Below are 14813 nucleotides of genomic sequence, written 5' to 3'. Positions count from 1 at the left end.
AAGGTGACACCTCCTTGATTGTATGAAGTGGACAGACGGGTGTGACCTAGGCCTGTTGATCAGTATATGATGATATGTTCCATAAACTTCTAACATATCAAAAGATACCTTGCTATCCTTGCAGGATGACAAGCACAAACAAAATACATATAGTTACGTTAGTAAGATGACAACCATGTATATAGATAAATGGGAACACAAATAAATAATTTATGAACCATACCAAATAATATATCAAATCATTATCAATCGGGTCACATATATATTATCCATCAACACAATAATAATATGGTGGACCTATATGCGTGCAAATAACGTTGTACTGTATTGAACATAGTGATCCTAATTTTAACCTTTATTTAAACTCGTGTGACCTTTAATATTATTGTGAATTAAAGCTGAAGTACATATATGTCAACCGATGCTATGTTAAACATAGTGACCTTAATTTTAACAGAATGACCTTTATTATTCATATTGATCAGTATAAAACACATTTATTTAAAAAAAAAAAAAAAAAAAAAAATTAACCTCTTATGATTTTTATACTAACACAATGACTTCTATTTTAAAGCATAATAACTACCTTTATTTTAACATATCGACATTTTTTTTAAAATTAATATAGCGACCATAGTGTCCCTAATATAGTGGTTCACAATAAATTAAAGTGACCCAGGTCTATTTAAGAATTTATATTTAGAGACCAAGTTGCGTTGATGTCTTAATAGATTTTTTTTTTTTTTTTTTTTTTTTCTTTTTTTTTTTAATTTGAACAAACTTAATAGTAGAGTATACATTGTACTAAATGTAAATAATCCCTTTAATTTAATTTACATAACTAATTTATTGCAGTATGATTGTACGAACTTCTACTTGTATTATAGATTTATAGTCCATTAGTCCATGCTATAATCCATCAGTTCATGAATTTATTATTGCAGTACGATTGTATAAACTTCTACTTGTATTATAGACCATTAGTCCATGCTATGATCCATCAATTCATGTTAGTTATTATTTGACCAAGTTGTCTAGATGTTTTTATAATGTTTTGCTTTATAATTTATTATGTAATAATTACAGAACAATTGTATACAACGGGTTCCATAAACTACGTTCTAGCACATCAAAAGACAAAAGATACCTTGCTATTTTTGCAAGATGAAAACAAATGTAACTTTAGGTAAATGAGAACACTCTATCAAAAAAAAAATAAAAAAAAAAATAAAAAAAAAAATTAAAAAAAATGAAGGTAAATGAGAACACAAATAGATTATTTAATTAGACTTCGGCGTTTAGTCTTACTTTATTATGGTGCTTATGTGGAGCTGAGTGGTACGATGCACTCAATGCAAGTATTAAATACTACCTCCATTTGTTTTCAGTTGACACGTTTTGACTTTAGCACTATTCACACACCCCCCTTTGATCGTATTTTGTACTTTATATGTAATGAAAAATATAATCATGTGAGATCTTGTTAGATTCATTACAACAAATATTTTCAAAATATCAAATTTTCAGAATTTTTGCTTATCGGTAATTAAAGATATTAATGGTTGAATTTGTACATTGACAAACGTGACTAAATAAACGTGTCAACTAAAAAGAAACGGGGGAAGTATTTTTTTTTTTTTTATTTTTCTATAAATAGGGATTTACAAGCCTAGCTTATTGCATCAAAGGTTGTTTTACTTAATTGTAAAGAAATTTTAGATAAAAAAACCAAGCAAGCTAAGGGAGGAGTGAGAGATAGTGTGATCAAATTTTGGTGATGGCAATTGAGGTAAAGCAAGTTCTTCATATGAAGGAGGGGACTGATGAAACCAGTTACGTAAAAACGTCCTACATTCAGGTAGATTCTATGGACGATCTCAATATAAATGACCTGCAATAGGCTTTATAACTCTTGGTTTTCTTTTGTTTTTGTTTCACCTTTTTTTCCTTATAGCTACTCACTTTTTACAAATTTTCATTTATTTTATATACGATTTTATCATATGGAAGAAATATGTTCTCCGTATATGTCTTCATATACTAGGTACAAAGACGACTTTCATTGTTAATTTATCGGATGTAATAATAATTATATGAATGATGGAGGAGTAAGAAATTAAATTTATACTTGATAATTAATTAAGAGAGGTGGCACATGGTTTCATAACAATTCAAATTACTACGTAGCACATAAAATAGAAGCGCTCAACTTAGTGATTTGAATTGAATGTCAACTACATGCATGCACAATTAGATCAAGTTTTAATCAAGAAGATATCATCCGATCCATTAATACTGTTGATTAGTATTATTTTTGGAATGTGATAGCCTTTATGAGTACTCGTTAGAAAAATCGATTTAAAGTTTTGTGCTCAATCAGACGATTGGATGATAAAAAAATGCAAATTCATGATTTCTTCTACACCATTATAAAACACGAATGATGCTAGATTAATATAGACATATAGTAGCACACATTTAAATTGTGGTATTATTTTTTCTTTTCTAACTTCTACAAGCAAATAAAGATTTAGTAATCAACCAACTACGTACACACTAGCTAGCTACTAATATAGAATTCCAATTTTCATGCAACAGAAACAGGTGCTATTATTGACAAAATCCATAAAAGAAAAAGCCATAAAGGAGTTCTATTCCAAGGAACAACCAACAACCTTATGCATAGCTGACTTGGGCTGTTCCTCCGCCGAGCTCAACACCTTGGGAGTGGTCTCGGAGCTCATAGAAACAATCGAAGATGCTCGTCGAGAGCTCGGGAATGGGAGCCAAGAGTATCAAGTTTACTTGAATGATCTTCCAGGAAATGATTTCAACACAATCTTTAGATCATTAGCAAGCTTTGAGGATAGCCTGAAAAAGCAAATTGGGAGTAATAATTTTGGGCATTGTTTTGTGAATGGTGTTCCTGGCTCTTTCTATGGAAGGCTATTCCCTACCAATCACTTGCATTTTGTTCATTCTTCTTATAGCCTCATGTGGCTTTCTCAGGTGATTTTTCAATCTTTAAATATATCTTGAAAATGATTTTAATTTTTGTGTTGGTCTTTATTTGTACACGTAAAAGGTGATGGTATAATTGTCATTTCATCTTATATATACTTGAATAAGCTCATGAAAAAGCTTCTACAAGCTGCTTATTGCCAATGAGCTTATTTGGTGGAATCAACTCTTTGAATAAGCTTACTAGGCCACTAAACAATCCAATTAGCTTATTGTAGTGTGGTTAATCCACTTTGAATCAGCTAATTTGGCCTAATAAATTCTCTACCAAACACCCTTTAATCATATAAAATGAAATACTGGTCACAGTACATCTATAATCCATAAAGGTTTGTCTAATGTGTGCCCATAGACGACATATATTAAAGGAAATTTTGATTTTTAACACCTTAAAAAAAACACAAAAATGGTTTTTAACACTACAAAAAAAAAACTTTTATTTTAACACCACAAAAAGTTCACAAAATTGGATATTACCACCACATAACTGATTCACGGATGGAATCCATTAGTGGGGCTCACAATGCCTACGTGTCAGCATATAATTGGTCAAAAACTAAAAAAAAAGATAAAAAAAAAAACAAAAAACCTAAAACTACCCCAGCCACCCCACCCCCACCGTTAGCCCCACCTTCGACAGCGCGCCTCCACCACTCACTCTCCTTAACAGCCCCATTTCCAGCCCCAGACACCGGCAAATCCCCTCCCTTCCTTTTCCCCTCCCCAAAACCGGCAGCCCTCCCCCAAAGCCCACCAAAAACGGCCGCCGTTTTTCATACCTCATAAAAACAGCCACCGAAAACGGCTGCAAGTGATCGAAATCGGTCGATTTAGGGCCGAAATGGTTGATTTGGACCATAAAACGGTCGATTTTGACTGTAAGTGGCCGTTTTGTGGTTGTTTGAAAATCGAACGACCTTAGATTGTGACCGTTGGGGTGTGATTCTCGGTTTCTGGGAGGGGGAAAGGGAAGGAGGGGGTTTTCCGGTGGCTTTGACCTGGGAACGGGAGGGTAATGGTGGGGCTATGGTGGCGCGCGGTGCCGGCGGTGGGGCTGGGGTGGCAAGGTTAGTTTTTGGTTTTTTTATTTTTTTATTTTTAATTTTTCTTTTTTTTTAAAACTAATAATATAGCGACATGTGGCACAATGGACCCCACTTAACGGATATTTTGACAGAAACTGGTAAGTGGTGGTAATATCCAATTTTGTGAACTTTTTGTGGTGTTAAAATAAAAGTTTTTTTTTTTGTAGTGTTAAAAACCATTTTTGTGTTTTTTTAAGGTGTTAAAAATCAAAATTTCCTATATTAAATTACAAAATTTAAAGAAAAAAATCCTATGAAAAAGGATGTAAATAAGAGAATGGTGAATCCTAAAGGGAAAATATTAAAATCATTTAGTTAATGTAATTAACTATGAAAATGTTCTCATTATACGGAGTATTTGTTAATATAATTATATGGATTATTATTTTATCTTGTCGTATGTTCATGGACACACATTAGAAAATCCCTTTATGTATTATGAATCATTTAAACACATTCACATCTCCCTCTTATGGAATCTTTCTTAAAGATATACTTGAAAGGGCGGCATCATTTAAGGTATGTGGAGATGTACATGTCAATCAAACTATTGTAATTACTACGTATAAAGAACCTGATGAATTATATAATTGACGTGTCCACAAAAGTAAATGACCTCGATGCTTTGAATGGTCAAAATCAGTTAGCAAGTGCTTGAATTGATGAGCATAATGGCTTTTGAATGGGTGCAACAGGTACCAGAAGGAATAGAAGACAACAAGGAAAATATCTACATAGCAAGTACAAGCCCTCCAAATGTGACAGAAGCTTATTATGACCAATTTGAAAAGGACTTTTCGATGTTTCTAAGGTGTCGGTCCAAAGAAGTAGTACCCGGAGGAATTATGGTCCTTACGATACTAGGAAGGACGACAGTTGAAAAATATAGTAAGGAATCCAGTTACGAATGGGACCTTCTCGCTACTGTCCTCAATGATATGGTTCTTGAGGTAATATCCCGAAAATGTGACAACTAAACTTGAACAGATGAATTTATTTATTTATTTATTTATTTATTTTCATAGGTTGACAAATAAGGCCTTGATCGATTGAGTGACTAATTGTACTTGGTATATTTTAATTATGAATTGAATTTGCGTAGGGTTTCATTGAGGAAGAAAAGCTACATACATTTAATATACCTCAATACACTCCATCAGCAGAAGAAATAGGTTTTATAATGGAGAAAGAAGGATCTTTTATACTTAATCAAGTTGATGTTTCCGAAATCAGTTGGGAAGCAAACGAACATTACTATAAGAATGATTTACCTACGACGGCGTTTACTCACTATGACTTTGTTAAATGCATGAGGTCCGTGGCGGAGCCCTTACTGGTAAATCATTTTGGAGAAGCCATAATTGAAGAGTTGTTCAAGAGATATATGGAAATTGTCCAAGTCGCGATGGCCACAGAGAAGAACGTGTTCATCAATGTTACGGTGTCCTTGACACGAAAGGGTTAATCAATCCATGGAGAAAAAACTATCAATTTAAAACTACGGTTCCTTCGTTTTGGTCCACGTTTTCGTTTTTGTGGTCGTGTTCGTTAGAAATCTTGTTGGTATTGTTAAAAGCTCGCTCCATATTTTTAATCTTCATTGTTTTCGTGGTTCGTCTATTAGTGTACATGTTGGGGTTGCAAAATGCTACTCCATACATACTATTGTTTGAACTATGGTACGAGTCTGATCGATAAATAAATGATGTCAAATATATAATATGTATGAAAAATAAATCTAACTATGAAAACATTCTCCCCTTCTAGGAAATAGGCTTGGGGCAGATAGCTAGGCCACTTGTATTATGTTAAATCTAATTACTACCTCCGCTTCATATTATATGCAATAATTTTTTATATCTCACAAAAGATACTCAATTGTTGCACATAATGTGAAATTGGAGGTAGTATTTCAATTTATGTCGCATTATGTATGTGTTGTGTACTACATTTATCTCTTCGATAACCTCTACGCTATTGTACCTATTTCCTAGCCTAATAGTTGCAATACACTTTATTTTCAGAATTCATATTTTATCATTACATTAAACTTTTATTGGATAAAAAATATTTAAAAATAAATTATAAAATAGATTACTGATAAAATTTGTACATGGAAAACATTAAAGCTAAAGTGCTGCAATCTAATATATACATGTATACTATAAAATGGACAACTAATTAATTGAATTATTACAGACTTACAGTAAAGCATGCAACATTCCTAGGCCAAACTCCAAAAGTTATTAATTAAGGGAGCTTTTTCCGTGTAGCTGACCACACATTGTGTGGCCAGCTAACACAAGAGTAACCCCTAACCGAGTAACCCCTCAAGTAATCCCTGACTAAGTAACCCCTCGAGTAATCCTGGCCTGACCGGACCCCTGAAGTAACTCCTAACCGAGTAACCCATCGAGTAACCCCTAACCAAGTAACCCTTCGAGTAACCCCTGACCGAACCACTCAAGTAACCCTCGAGTAACCCCTGATCGAGCCACTCAAGTAACCCTTGACCGAACCCCTCAAGTAACCTCGGCCACACGGTGTGGCCAGCCACCTATAAAAATTTGTGATTAATAAATCCTATAACACGTAGATATCGAAAAGAATATGTTGATAAATTTAATTGTTTGTATTTTGCACTAATTGTCTCTTGATTATCTTTTATCATATGTATGATTCATATAAAATACAGAGTAGCAATATATAAAACATTATCCTAGCTACTACGGAGTAATTTCTTTTTTTTTTCTTTTTTTTTTTTTTTGTAAAATTCAACTAACATGAGAATTTTATTTATATTAGGAAACTAATTACAAGAATTTGATGCTAATATAAATCCTCAAACCTCATCTGCTCAGTTTCTACAACGGAAGCATATAGTTTAAAAGCCTTATGCAGACGCTTGCTTGATTCCTCATTGTCAGGTATTTTTATTTATACTATTTCCATTGATTTGCTTCAATATAAGTGTAGTTATATTTCTACACAATTTTTTCCCTTCATATAGCAATAAAAAGAGTAGCCCCTTAGCCTTATAAAGTAATTAACTTTCTCTTCTTCAAACAATGTGGGACACTTACATGTGCGTATTCTTGGGAGGTGTATTCTTTAAAAAAAAAAAAAAAAGTAATAAGCATGCTTTACTGTAATTCAATTTATTAGTTGTCAATTATAGTATTCAATTTTCCGTGAGAAGCCTATAAGATATCTGTATATCTGTAATGTTTTACTGTAAAATTTTATTTGACGCAATTTCTACAAAATATAGTATATATATAAGATATACTTTGGAATATTATGATTTCTATAAGATATACTTCCACTGTTCCAATATTATTGCAACAACTGGACTTTTGCGCTATTCATCAATTTTGTTTGACCATATAATGTGATTTATACGTTAAACAAAATATAGTCACATGGGATCTTGTTAGATTCAATTCGTCTTATAAAATACTTTAAACTTTTTAAATTTTTTACTCTTATACAATTATAAATATTTAACATGTAAAATGTGTTTTGGGATGTGTATTTCATCCTTTGTTGCAATATTATTGGAACGGAGGAAGTATAATTTAAAGTTATTATGAAATACGGAGTATTGAAACTTTATTATATTAATAGTATAACTCTAAACTCTAATAACATTTTAATTCTTAACTAATTTATCTCAAATTTACATAACAAATTTATCCAAAATTGGATTGCTTAATTGTTACCTACGTGATGTGTTGGGGTTGCAATATTTTAAAGGATAATGAGAGTATATCTAAAAAATTATTATTTTGATAGTAAAGATATTATATAATTATCAGATGAAAAAAGATAAAACAAATTAGGATTAATCTAGCATTAGGATAAGCAGAGTATTTATCCTAAATTCCTAACCCTATTAGCTTGTTAGGCGTGTGAATATTTAGGTGCCTTGAGGAATGAGGAGTCTTTTTAGTTATGTATAGTAAAGTTTATTACTTGGCATAATTTATAAATACAATATAATAACTTACAAAGGCTTAGCAGTTTATTTTTGTAGGAAGTTTAACATTGAGAGCAAGAAGATAGGGATGTCGGACGACCAATTAATTGCCATAACAATAGAATTACTAAGGGACGAAATCTTCGCAAGGCTACCCCTGAAAACCCTACTACAAATAAGGTGTGTTTGTAAGCTTTGGTGCTCTCTAATTGATTCCCAAGATTTTAGGCTAAATTCGAAAATTCGTAAAAATCTTCATCTACTCTACATTGACATGGAAAACCACGGTTGGACCAGCGGTCAATGTATAGTTACTCTTCGAAGCATTGATACATTTGAGATAATTAATCATCTTTGTAAAATGTATGGGAGATATAAATTTTATGGAACCAGTAATGGGTTAATGTTAAAGTATCATCCTGACGAGAGTATTTTGAGGATATGGAACCCTTCTATTCGAAAGTCCTTGTTACTTCCCTCGTGTCCTTTGAGTTCTGATCCACGGTTTCTATTCGAAACATATATGCTGGGATATCCTTCATCTTATAGTGACAATAATTTCAAGGTGGCTGCCTTTAAATATCATCTGCGGAATCCTTTTTGTGGTGTAAGTTATGTTTCAATTACAGTGTATTCATCTCGAGGTCATAGGTGGAGTTCTGTAATAAAGAGGAATGATGTCGTCTTCCCACCATCTCTAACCGATCGTGTATTCTATCAAGGGGCTTGGTACTGGATTACGAAGACTCATCTCGTCTCATTTGATTTTGATTCTCAGGATTTTATTTTTGTGGAGTTGCCGGTGGATGTCATGCAAGGAGTAGTCACTCGGTTTATTTTCCTTCTTTGTGAGAAATTAGCTGTTTTGAGTGTGTCTTCTAAAAGTTTTTGTGTATGGGTTATGGATAAGGATAGCAGAAAGAAGTCGTCGTGGAAGCCATGGCTTTCAAGAGATACGACTCATGAGGCATTGGATGCAATTTGCCATTTGTCAGATATACATTCAAGGATTTTCTATAATGAACAGGGCAGTGATACATTTATCTTTCAGACCAGCAAGAAAGTGTTTTCTTACACATTTTCTACCCAACAAGTACAAATTTTGAGATCACCCTATAATAGTGTAGTAGCTCTAGATGCTTATACAGAGAGCTTGGTATTACACAAAGGAACCGACGGTCAGATTTTGACATCATATCCTCCCCAGCATATGGATTTGCATGAAAATGTGGTATTTGATCCTATGGGACGGAGGAGTAGGATGATTTATTTGAATGATCCATAGTACTCAAGGAATATATAATAGTAATTGATATCTTATATTGCTATCTATCTTATTCTAGACTCTTGGAACATATGTCTAAGATAGAATGGGATTTTGAATGTAGCTATATGCTCTACTTGTCATATTGAATGTCTAATGTCACTACACATGAGTCTCACTAGATCGAACTATGGCTTTCATATGTGGGGTAGAGATCAAGGTGAAACCCCTCGACTCAATTATCCACCCACACATTTACACACGTGAAATATAGAGGCCAAAATATTTTTATATCATAGTTTGACGTGGAAGAGATATATTGATCGCTTGTATTGATTTGTCTGAAGGTAAAGCAGAATAGAGTTAATAAAAAAAATTAAATGAAGAAGCTGCATAAATCAAAGCAAATTAAAAAAAAAAAAAAAAAAAAAAAAAAAAAAAAAAAAGGAGGAAGTTAAAATTGGTCAAAACTGTAGTCATTAACCTATTACTAATGTTTAATTAACAGAATGTTTATTGTAGTTAATTAGTTGAAAGTATAGGTGTACGGTGTATCATTGATAATTAAAACTTAAGCAGGTGTATCATTGATAAAAGCCCAAACTTGGGGTGTACCAATGATAATTTCCCTTATATATATATATATATATATATATATATATATATATATGATAAAATTTTATAAAAACGTTATCCTAGCAACTTATTTTTTTTAAATTCAGCTAACATAAGAATACTATTTATATTAGGAAACTAATTACAAGAATTTGATGCTTATATAAAACCTCAAACCTTATCTCTGCTCAATTTCTACAACAATATTTGACGAGCCATAATTTAATTAAAGCCTTCTCCACGCTTGCTTAATTTCTCGTTGTCAGGTATTTCTATTTATGCCATTTCAATTGATTTGCTTCAATAATACCGGAGTATAAGTGTAGCTATATTTAATTTCTACATAATTTTTCGATCCCTTCCTAATTAATATCAGGACAAAAAGAATTTTTGAGTAATGTTGCATGCTTTACTGTAACTCAATTTATTATTTGTCAATTTTGTTATGTAGTACTTTGTAACATCAACAATCATACAAAACGCATCAAATTTATAATATATAAAACATTACAAACATTTTTTCCTAGTGAGATGCCTATAAGATATCTGTAAAGTTTCATTTCGATTACTAACATTATAATTTCTATAAGATAATTTTTTACGCAATTTCTATAAGATGTATGGGATATGCTTTTGATTATTATAATTTCTATTAGATATAAAATTTTAAGTTATAATGAAATATTGAAATTTTATTGAAAGTATAACTCGTACTCTGACGCAATGTTGGGGTTGCAAAATTTTACTATATAATAAGAGTATATCTTATAAAATTTTATTTTGATAATCAAGATATTATTATATAAATATTAGATGAAAAAAGATAAAACAAATAAGGATTAGCATTAGGATAAGCAGAGTATTTATGTAAAGTATCCTAAATTCCTAACCATATTGGTATATGTATACGCTTGTTAGGCGTGTGAATATTTAGGTAAATAAAGTTTATTATAATTTATAAATACAATATAATTACAATTTACAAAGGCTTAGCAGTTTATTTTTGTAGGAAATTTAACATTGACGATGTCGGACGACCAGTTAGTTGCCAAAGAAATTGACATACCAATAGAATAACTAAGGGATGAAATCTTTGCAAGGCTACCAGTGAAAACCCTACTACGAATAAGGTGTGTTTGTAAGCTCTGGTGCTCAATAATCGATTCCCAAAATTTTATGCTAAATCTGAAAATTCGTAAAAGCCCTCATCTACTCTACATTGGTTCGGAAGACCACGATTGGAGCGGTCAATGTATAGTACGAGTTACTCTTCGAAGCATCGATACATTTGAGATAATAAATCATCTTTGTACAATAAATGGGAAATATAGATTTTATGGAACCTGTAATGGGTTAATGTTAATGTTTCATCATGACAAGAGTAGTTTGAGGATATGGAACCCTTCTATTCGAAAGTCCTTGTTACTTCCCCCGTGTCCTTTTAAAATTCGTCCGCAAATTCAATTAGAAACATATTTGCTAGGACATCCTTCTTCTGACGATGGAGACAATAATTTTAAGGTGGCTGCCTTTCAATGTCATCCTCTTGGTGGAGCTTATTATGTTTTAATGACAATTTATTCATCTCGGGGTCATAGGTGGAGTTCTATAATAAAAAGGAATGATGTCCTCGTCCCACCATCTGTAAACGAACGTGTATTCTATCAAGGGGCTTGGTACTGGCTTACGAAGACTCATCTCGTCTCATTTGATTTTGATTCTCAGGATTTTATCTCTGTGGAGTTGCCGGTGGATGTCATGCAAGGAGTAGTCACTAGGTTTATTTTCCTTCTTTGTGAGAAACTAGCCGTTTTGAGTGTGTCTTCTAAAAGTTTCTGTGTATGGGTTATGGATAAGGATAGCAAGAAGAAGTCGACGTGGAGGCCATGGCTTTCAAAAGATTCAACTCATGAGGCATTAGTTGCAACTTGCCGGCGTTTGTCAGATATACATTCAAGGATTTTCTATAATGAACGGGATAGTGATACATTTATCTTTCAAACTTACAAGAAAGTGTTTTCTTACACATTTTCTACCCAGCAAGTACAAATTTTGAAAACACCCTATAATAGTGTAGTAACTCTAGATGATTATGCAGAGAGCTTGGTGTTGCACAAAGGAACTGACGGTCATATTTTGACATCATATCCTTCCCAGCATATGCAGGCCCGGCCCTTAGCATGTGCAGGGTGAACAACTGCACAGGGTCCAAAGGTTAATAGGGCCTCAAACCAATTTAAGAATATAATAAATTAAATAGCATTGTTTTTGAGAATCTCCGTGTGTAGCTCAATGGTCAGATGCAGGAGCATACCTTCAGGCAGATTGAAGGTTCACGGTTCGATGATAGTGAGCTTCACTATTTTATTTATTTATTATTTTTTTTTGGTGGGTGGTACACTTGGTTTACTTATCCACAAATGACACAATATTAAATGTCTGCTAAGCTTTAAAAATTCTTCATCCTACTATCTCATCACCAATAAGCAACACTCCAAAATCATACACATCTAACAAATACATTGAATCAAAATCAAAGAAAACATATCAGCAAAAAGTATAAATAAGGAATCTTAAGAAAAAAAAAAAAAAAACACATAATCCTATTTGCTAGACTAATAAGATCCAAAAAAAAAAAAAAAAAAAAAAAAAAAAAAAAAAAAAAAGAGAGAGAGAAAGGGTTTGATCTTATTCTTTGGATATCAACCCTTAAAAACTTAAACAAACTAGATATATCATCCACAATTTGCTAGTAATGGTGATTGTTGAAAAGTTACATTTAATTTATACGGAGTACTATAAATTGAACGAGGGCCCCATTTATTTTTAATCGCACAGGGCCTCTGTATACTTTGGGACGGCCCTGAGCATATGGATTTGCATGAAATTAAGGTATTTGATCGTAAGGGACGGAGGAGTAGGAAGAGGTTTTTTGGATATGCTTGATTGATCCTCCCCATGACAAGAAGGCTGTGGCTTGGCCAACTTTGGAAGATCATTGAAATTTGAAAAGAATTATGCATGTGAATGAAATTTACAAATATTTTCACTTTCATCATATTTTATGACAAATTCAAATGTTTTGTAATAGTTATTTTTCTAGATAATTTTGTAGCTAGCTATCGGTTCCTTAGTTCAAATGTTTATTAGAATATGTGACCCTGATATAAATATGTTGCCCATATGCCATCTAAGTTGCAATTTTAGACATACTCCGTATCAATTTCTGACAATTCCGTCAAGTAACTTAATTTAATTTGTATTTAATAGCCAATTTAATCAGATTAATTAGACCAATAATCTGACAATCATTGAGTGTGACAAATAATGCTTTTTTTTAGATATAATTTTATAAAATTTTATACCATACATTTTACATTTAGTATAGATAGCTTTAAAGAAGAAATTGTTACAAATACATTTAGCACAATAAAAACTAAGCTGAAAGATGGACCTATAATCCTATATGATCATGATACTGGGGTAACTACAATTTTTGTGGATAATCAGGAGTGATAATTTTTTTTTCTAGTGGCCGGCCCTATTATTTGGGGTAACTACAATTCTAGTGATACATTTATCTTTCAGACTAGCAAGAAAGTTTTACTTCGTATTTCATATTATTATAAATAATACTTTCTATAAGATTAAATTTTTTGTGACGCAATTTCTACGATGCATAAAATATACGGAGTATATAAGATATACTTTCGATTATTATATAATTTAAAGTTATAATGAAATACAGAGTATTGAAACTTTATTGATAGTTTATGGACAATTTTGCAATGACTACAATAATATTGTAGCTATTGTAATCTTTCAATCTAGACTTTTAAAATATGTTATAAAATCTTGACTATTTATAAAGTTGAATAAATAATTAATACATTAGAATGATATATTTGTAAACAATAAATGTAAATCAGTTTTATTTGCAATAAAAATTAGTGATAATAATTGATCGATTACTTAAAAAAAAAAAAGCCTTAAATTAAAAGTTTATATCCCAACCCTTTCTTCCATTGATTCATTCGTTTAATTCCTGATTTCGAGTTCCGTAGGATTGTTTTGTACAATATGATTATACGGAGTTGTTAATAATGGAGGATAAAAGATCCAATATTCCTATTCTTGATGACAATACAAAGTTCACCCTGTTAATTTTCTGTTGCACAATTAATGGAGATGGTCATATTGAGAGATAATTCGCTTGGTAGAGACAGCGATAAACTTTAGTATTTTACATTATAGTCAAACAAATAAATGATCAAGATTTATTCTTAAAATTTTAATGGTTAAGATTGAAAACAAATACAATTGCTACATATTTATTGTAGCTAAACAATTTAATTGTGAACTAATTTATCTCAATTTCGTTAACAATTTTACCAAAATTGAAGGACAATTTTGCAATGGCTACACTAATTCTGTAGCCACTATAATCATTTGATCGTGACCATTAATTTTTTAGGTTTTAATCTATATCATTCATTACGTTGACTAAACTATACATATTTTTGTTTAAAAAAAAACTATACATATTTTAAATCATGAAAAATAAATAAATTACCCTTTCAATTTCTTCTTCTTTTGCCTTTCCCTTTACCATCCCCTCTCAATTATGATTTCTGGAGCAATCCCATGCACAATCTCCAAAATCGTAGATCAATGGTTGGCAGATTTCCACTTTATAATTGCCAATTTTGCCACAATCAATGACGCCATGACGGGGCATTCCACTTTATAAGCCTTTGTAATACTTATGTCTAATGGTGAAAAAAAATTCATTGAAGCCATTATCAGATCGAGTGAGAGAACTCAGACTGAACAGTTGTCGTTCTACTTG

The 14813-nt window shown here is 31.9% G+C and overlaps 3 protein-coding genes across 3 annotated transcripts; all 3 read left to right on the top strand.

The window, feature by feature from the left end:
- Positions 1–1577: 1577 nt before the first annotated feature.
- Positions 1578–6072, top strand: LOC145582246 (salicylate carboxymethyltransferase-like). The gene is made up of 4 exons (XM_081639250.1): positions 1578–1858; positions 2599–3009; positions 4802–5056; positions 5209–6072. Exons 1-4 carry the CDS (start codon positions 1778–1780, stop codon positions 5569–5571), a joined length of 1110 nt encoding a protein of 369 aa, XP_081495376.1. The 5' UTR covers positions 1578–1777; the 3' UTR covers positions 5572–6072.
- Positions 6073–8446: 2374 nt separating this feature from the next.
- On the top strand, positions 8447–9370 carry LOC145581192 (uncharacterized). The gene has a single exon (XM_081638246.1). It carries the CDS (start codon positions 8447–8449, stop codon positions 9368–9370), a length of 924 nt encoding a protein of 307 aa, XP_081494372.1.
- Positions 9371–11326: 1956 nt separating this feature from the next.
- LOC145581191 (uncharacterized) lies at positions 11327–12157 on the top strand. Its single transcript, XM_081638244.1, has one exon. The coding sequence runs from the start codon at positions 11327–11329 to the stop codon at positions 12155–12157; it is 831 nt and encodes a 276-aa protein (XP_081494370.1).
- The last annotated feature ends 2656 nt before the right edge of the window (positions 12158–14813 follow it).

The sequence above is a fragment of the Chenopodium album genome, chromosome 15 (genome assembly GCF_948465745.1).
Source record: "Chenopodium album chromosome 15, dcCheAlbu1.1, whole genome shotgun sequence".
Lineage (NCBI taxonomy): Eukaryota > Viridiplantae > Streptophyta > Magnoliopsida > Caryophyllales > Amaranthaceae > Chenopodium > Chenopodium album.
The sequence above is the reverse complement of the archived record's forward strand: the minus strand, read 5'-3'. Positions and strand labels throughout refer to the sequence as shown.

Coding starts and splice junctions, on each gene's coding strand:
- LOC145582246 (XM_081639250.1), top strand. CDS start 1,778: ATGGCAATTGAGGTAAAGCAAGTTCTTCATATGAAGGAGGGGACTGAT. Junction 3,010..4,801: donor GCCTCATGTGGCTTTCTCAG/GTGATTTTTCAA, acceptor TGGGTGCAACAG/GTACCAGAAGGAATAGAAGA. Junction 5,057..5,208: donor TCAATGATATGGTTCTTGAG/GTAATATCCCGA, acceptor GAATTTGCGTAG/GGTTTCATTGAGGAAGAAAA.
- LOC145581192 (XM_081638246.1), top strand. CDS start 8,447: ATGTATGGGAGATATAAATTTTATGGAACCAGTAATGGGTTAATGTTA.
- LOC145581191 (XM_081638244.1), top strand. CDS start 11,327: ATGTTTCATCATGACAAGAGTAGTTTGAGGATATGGAACCCTTCTATT.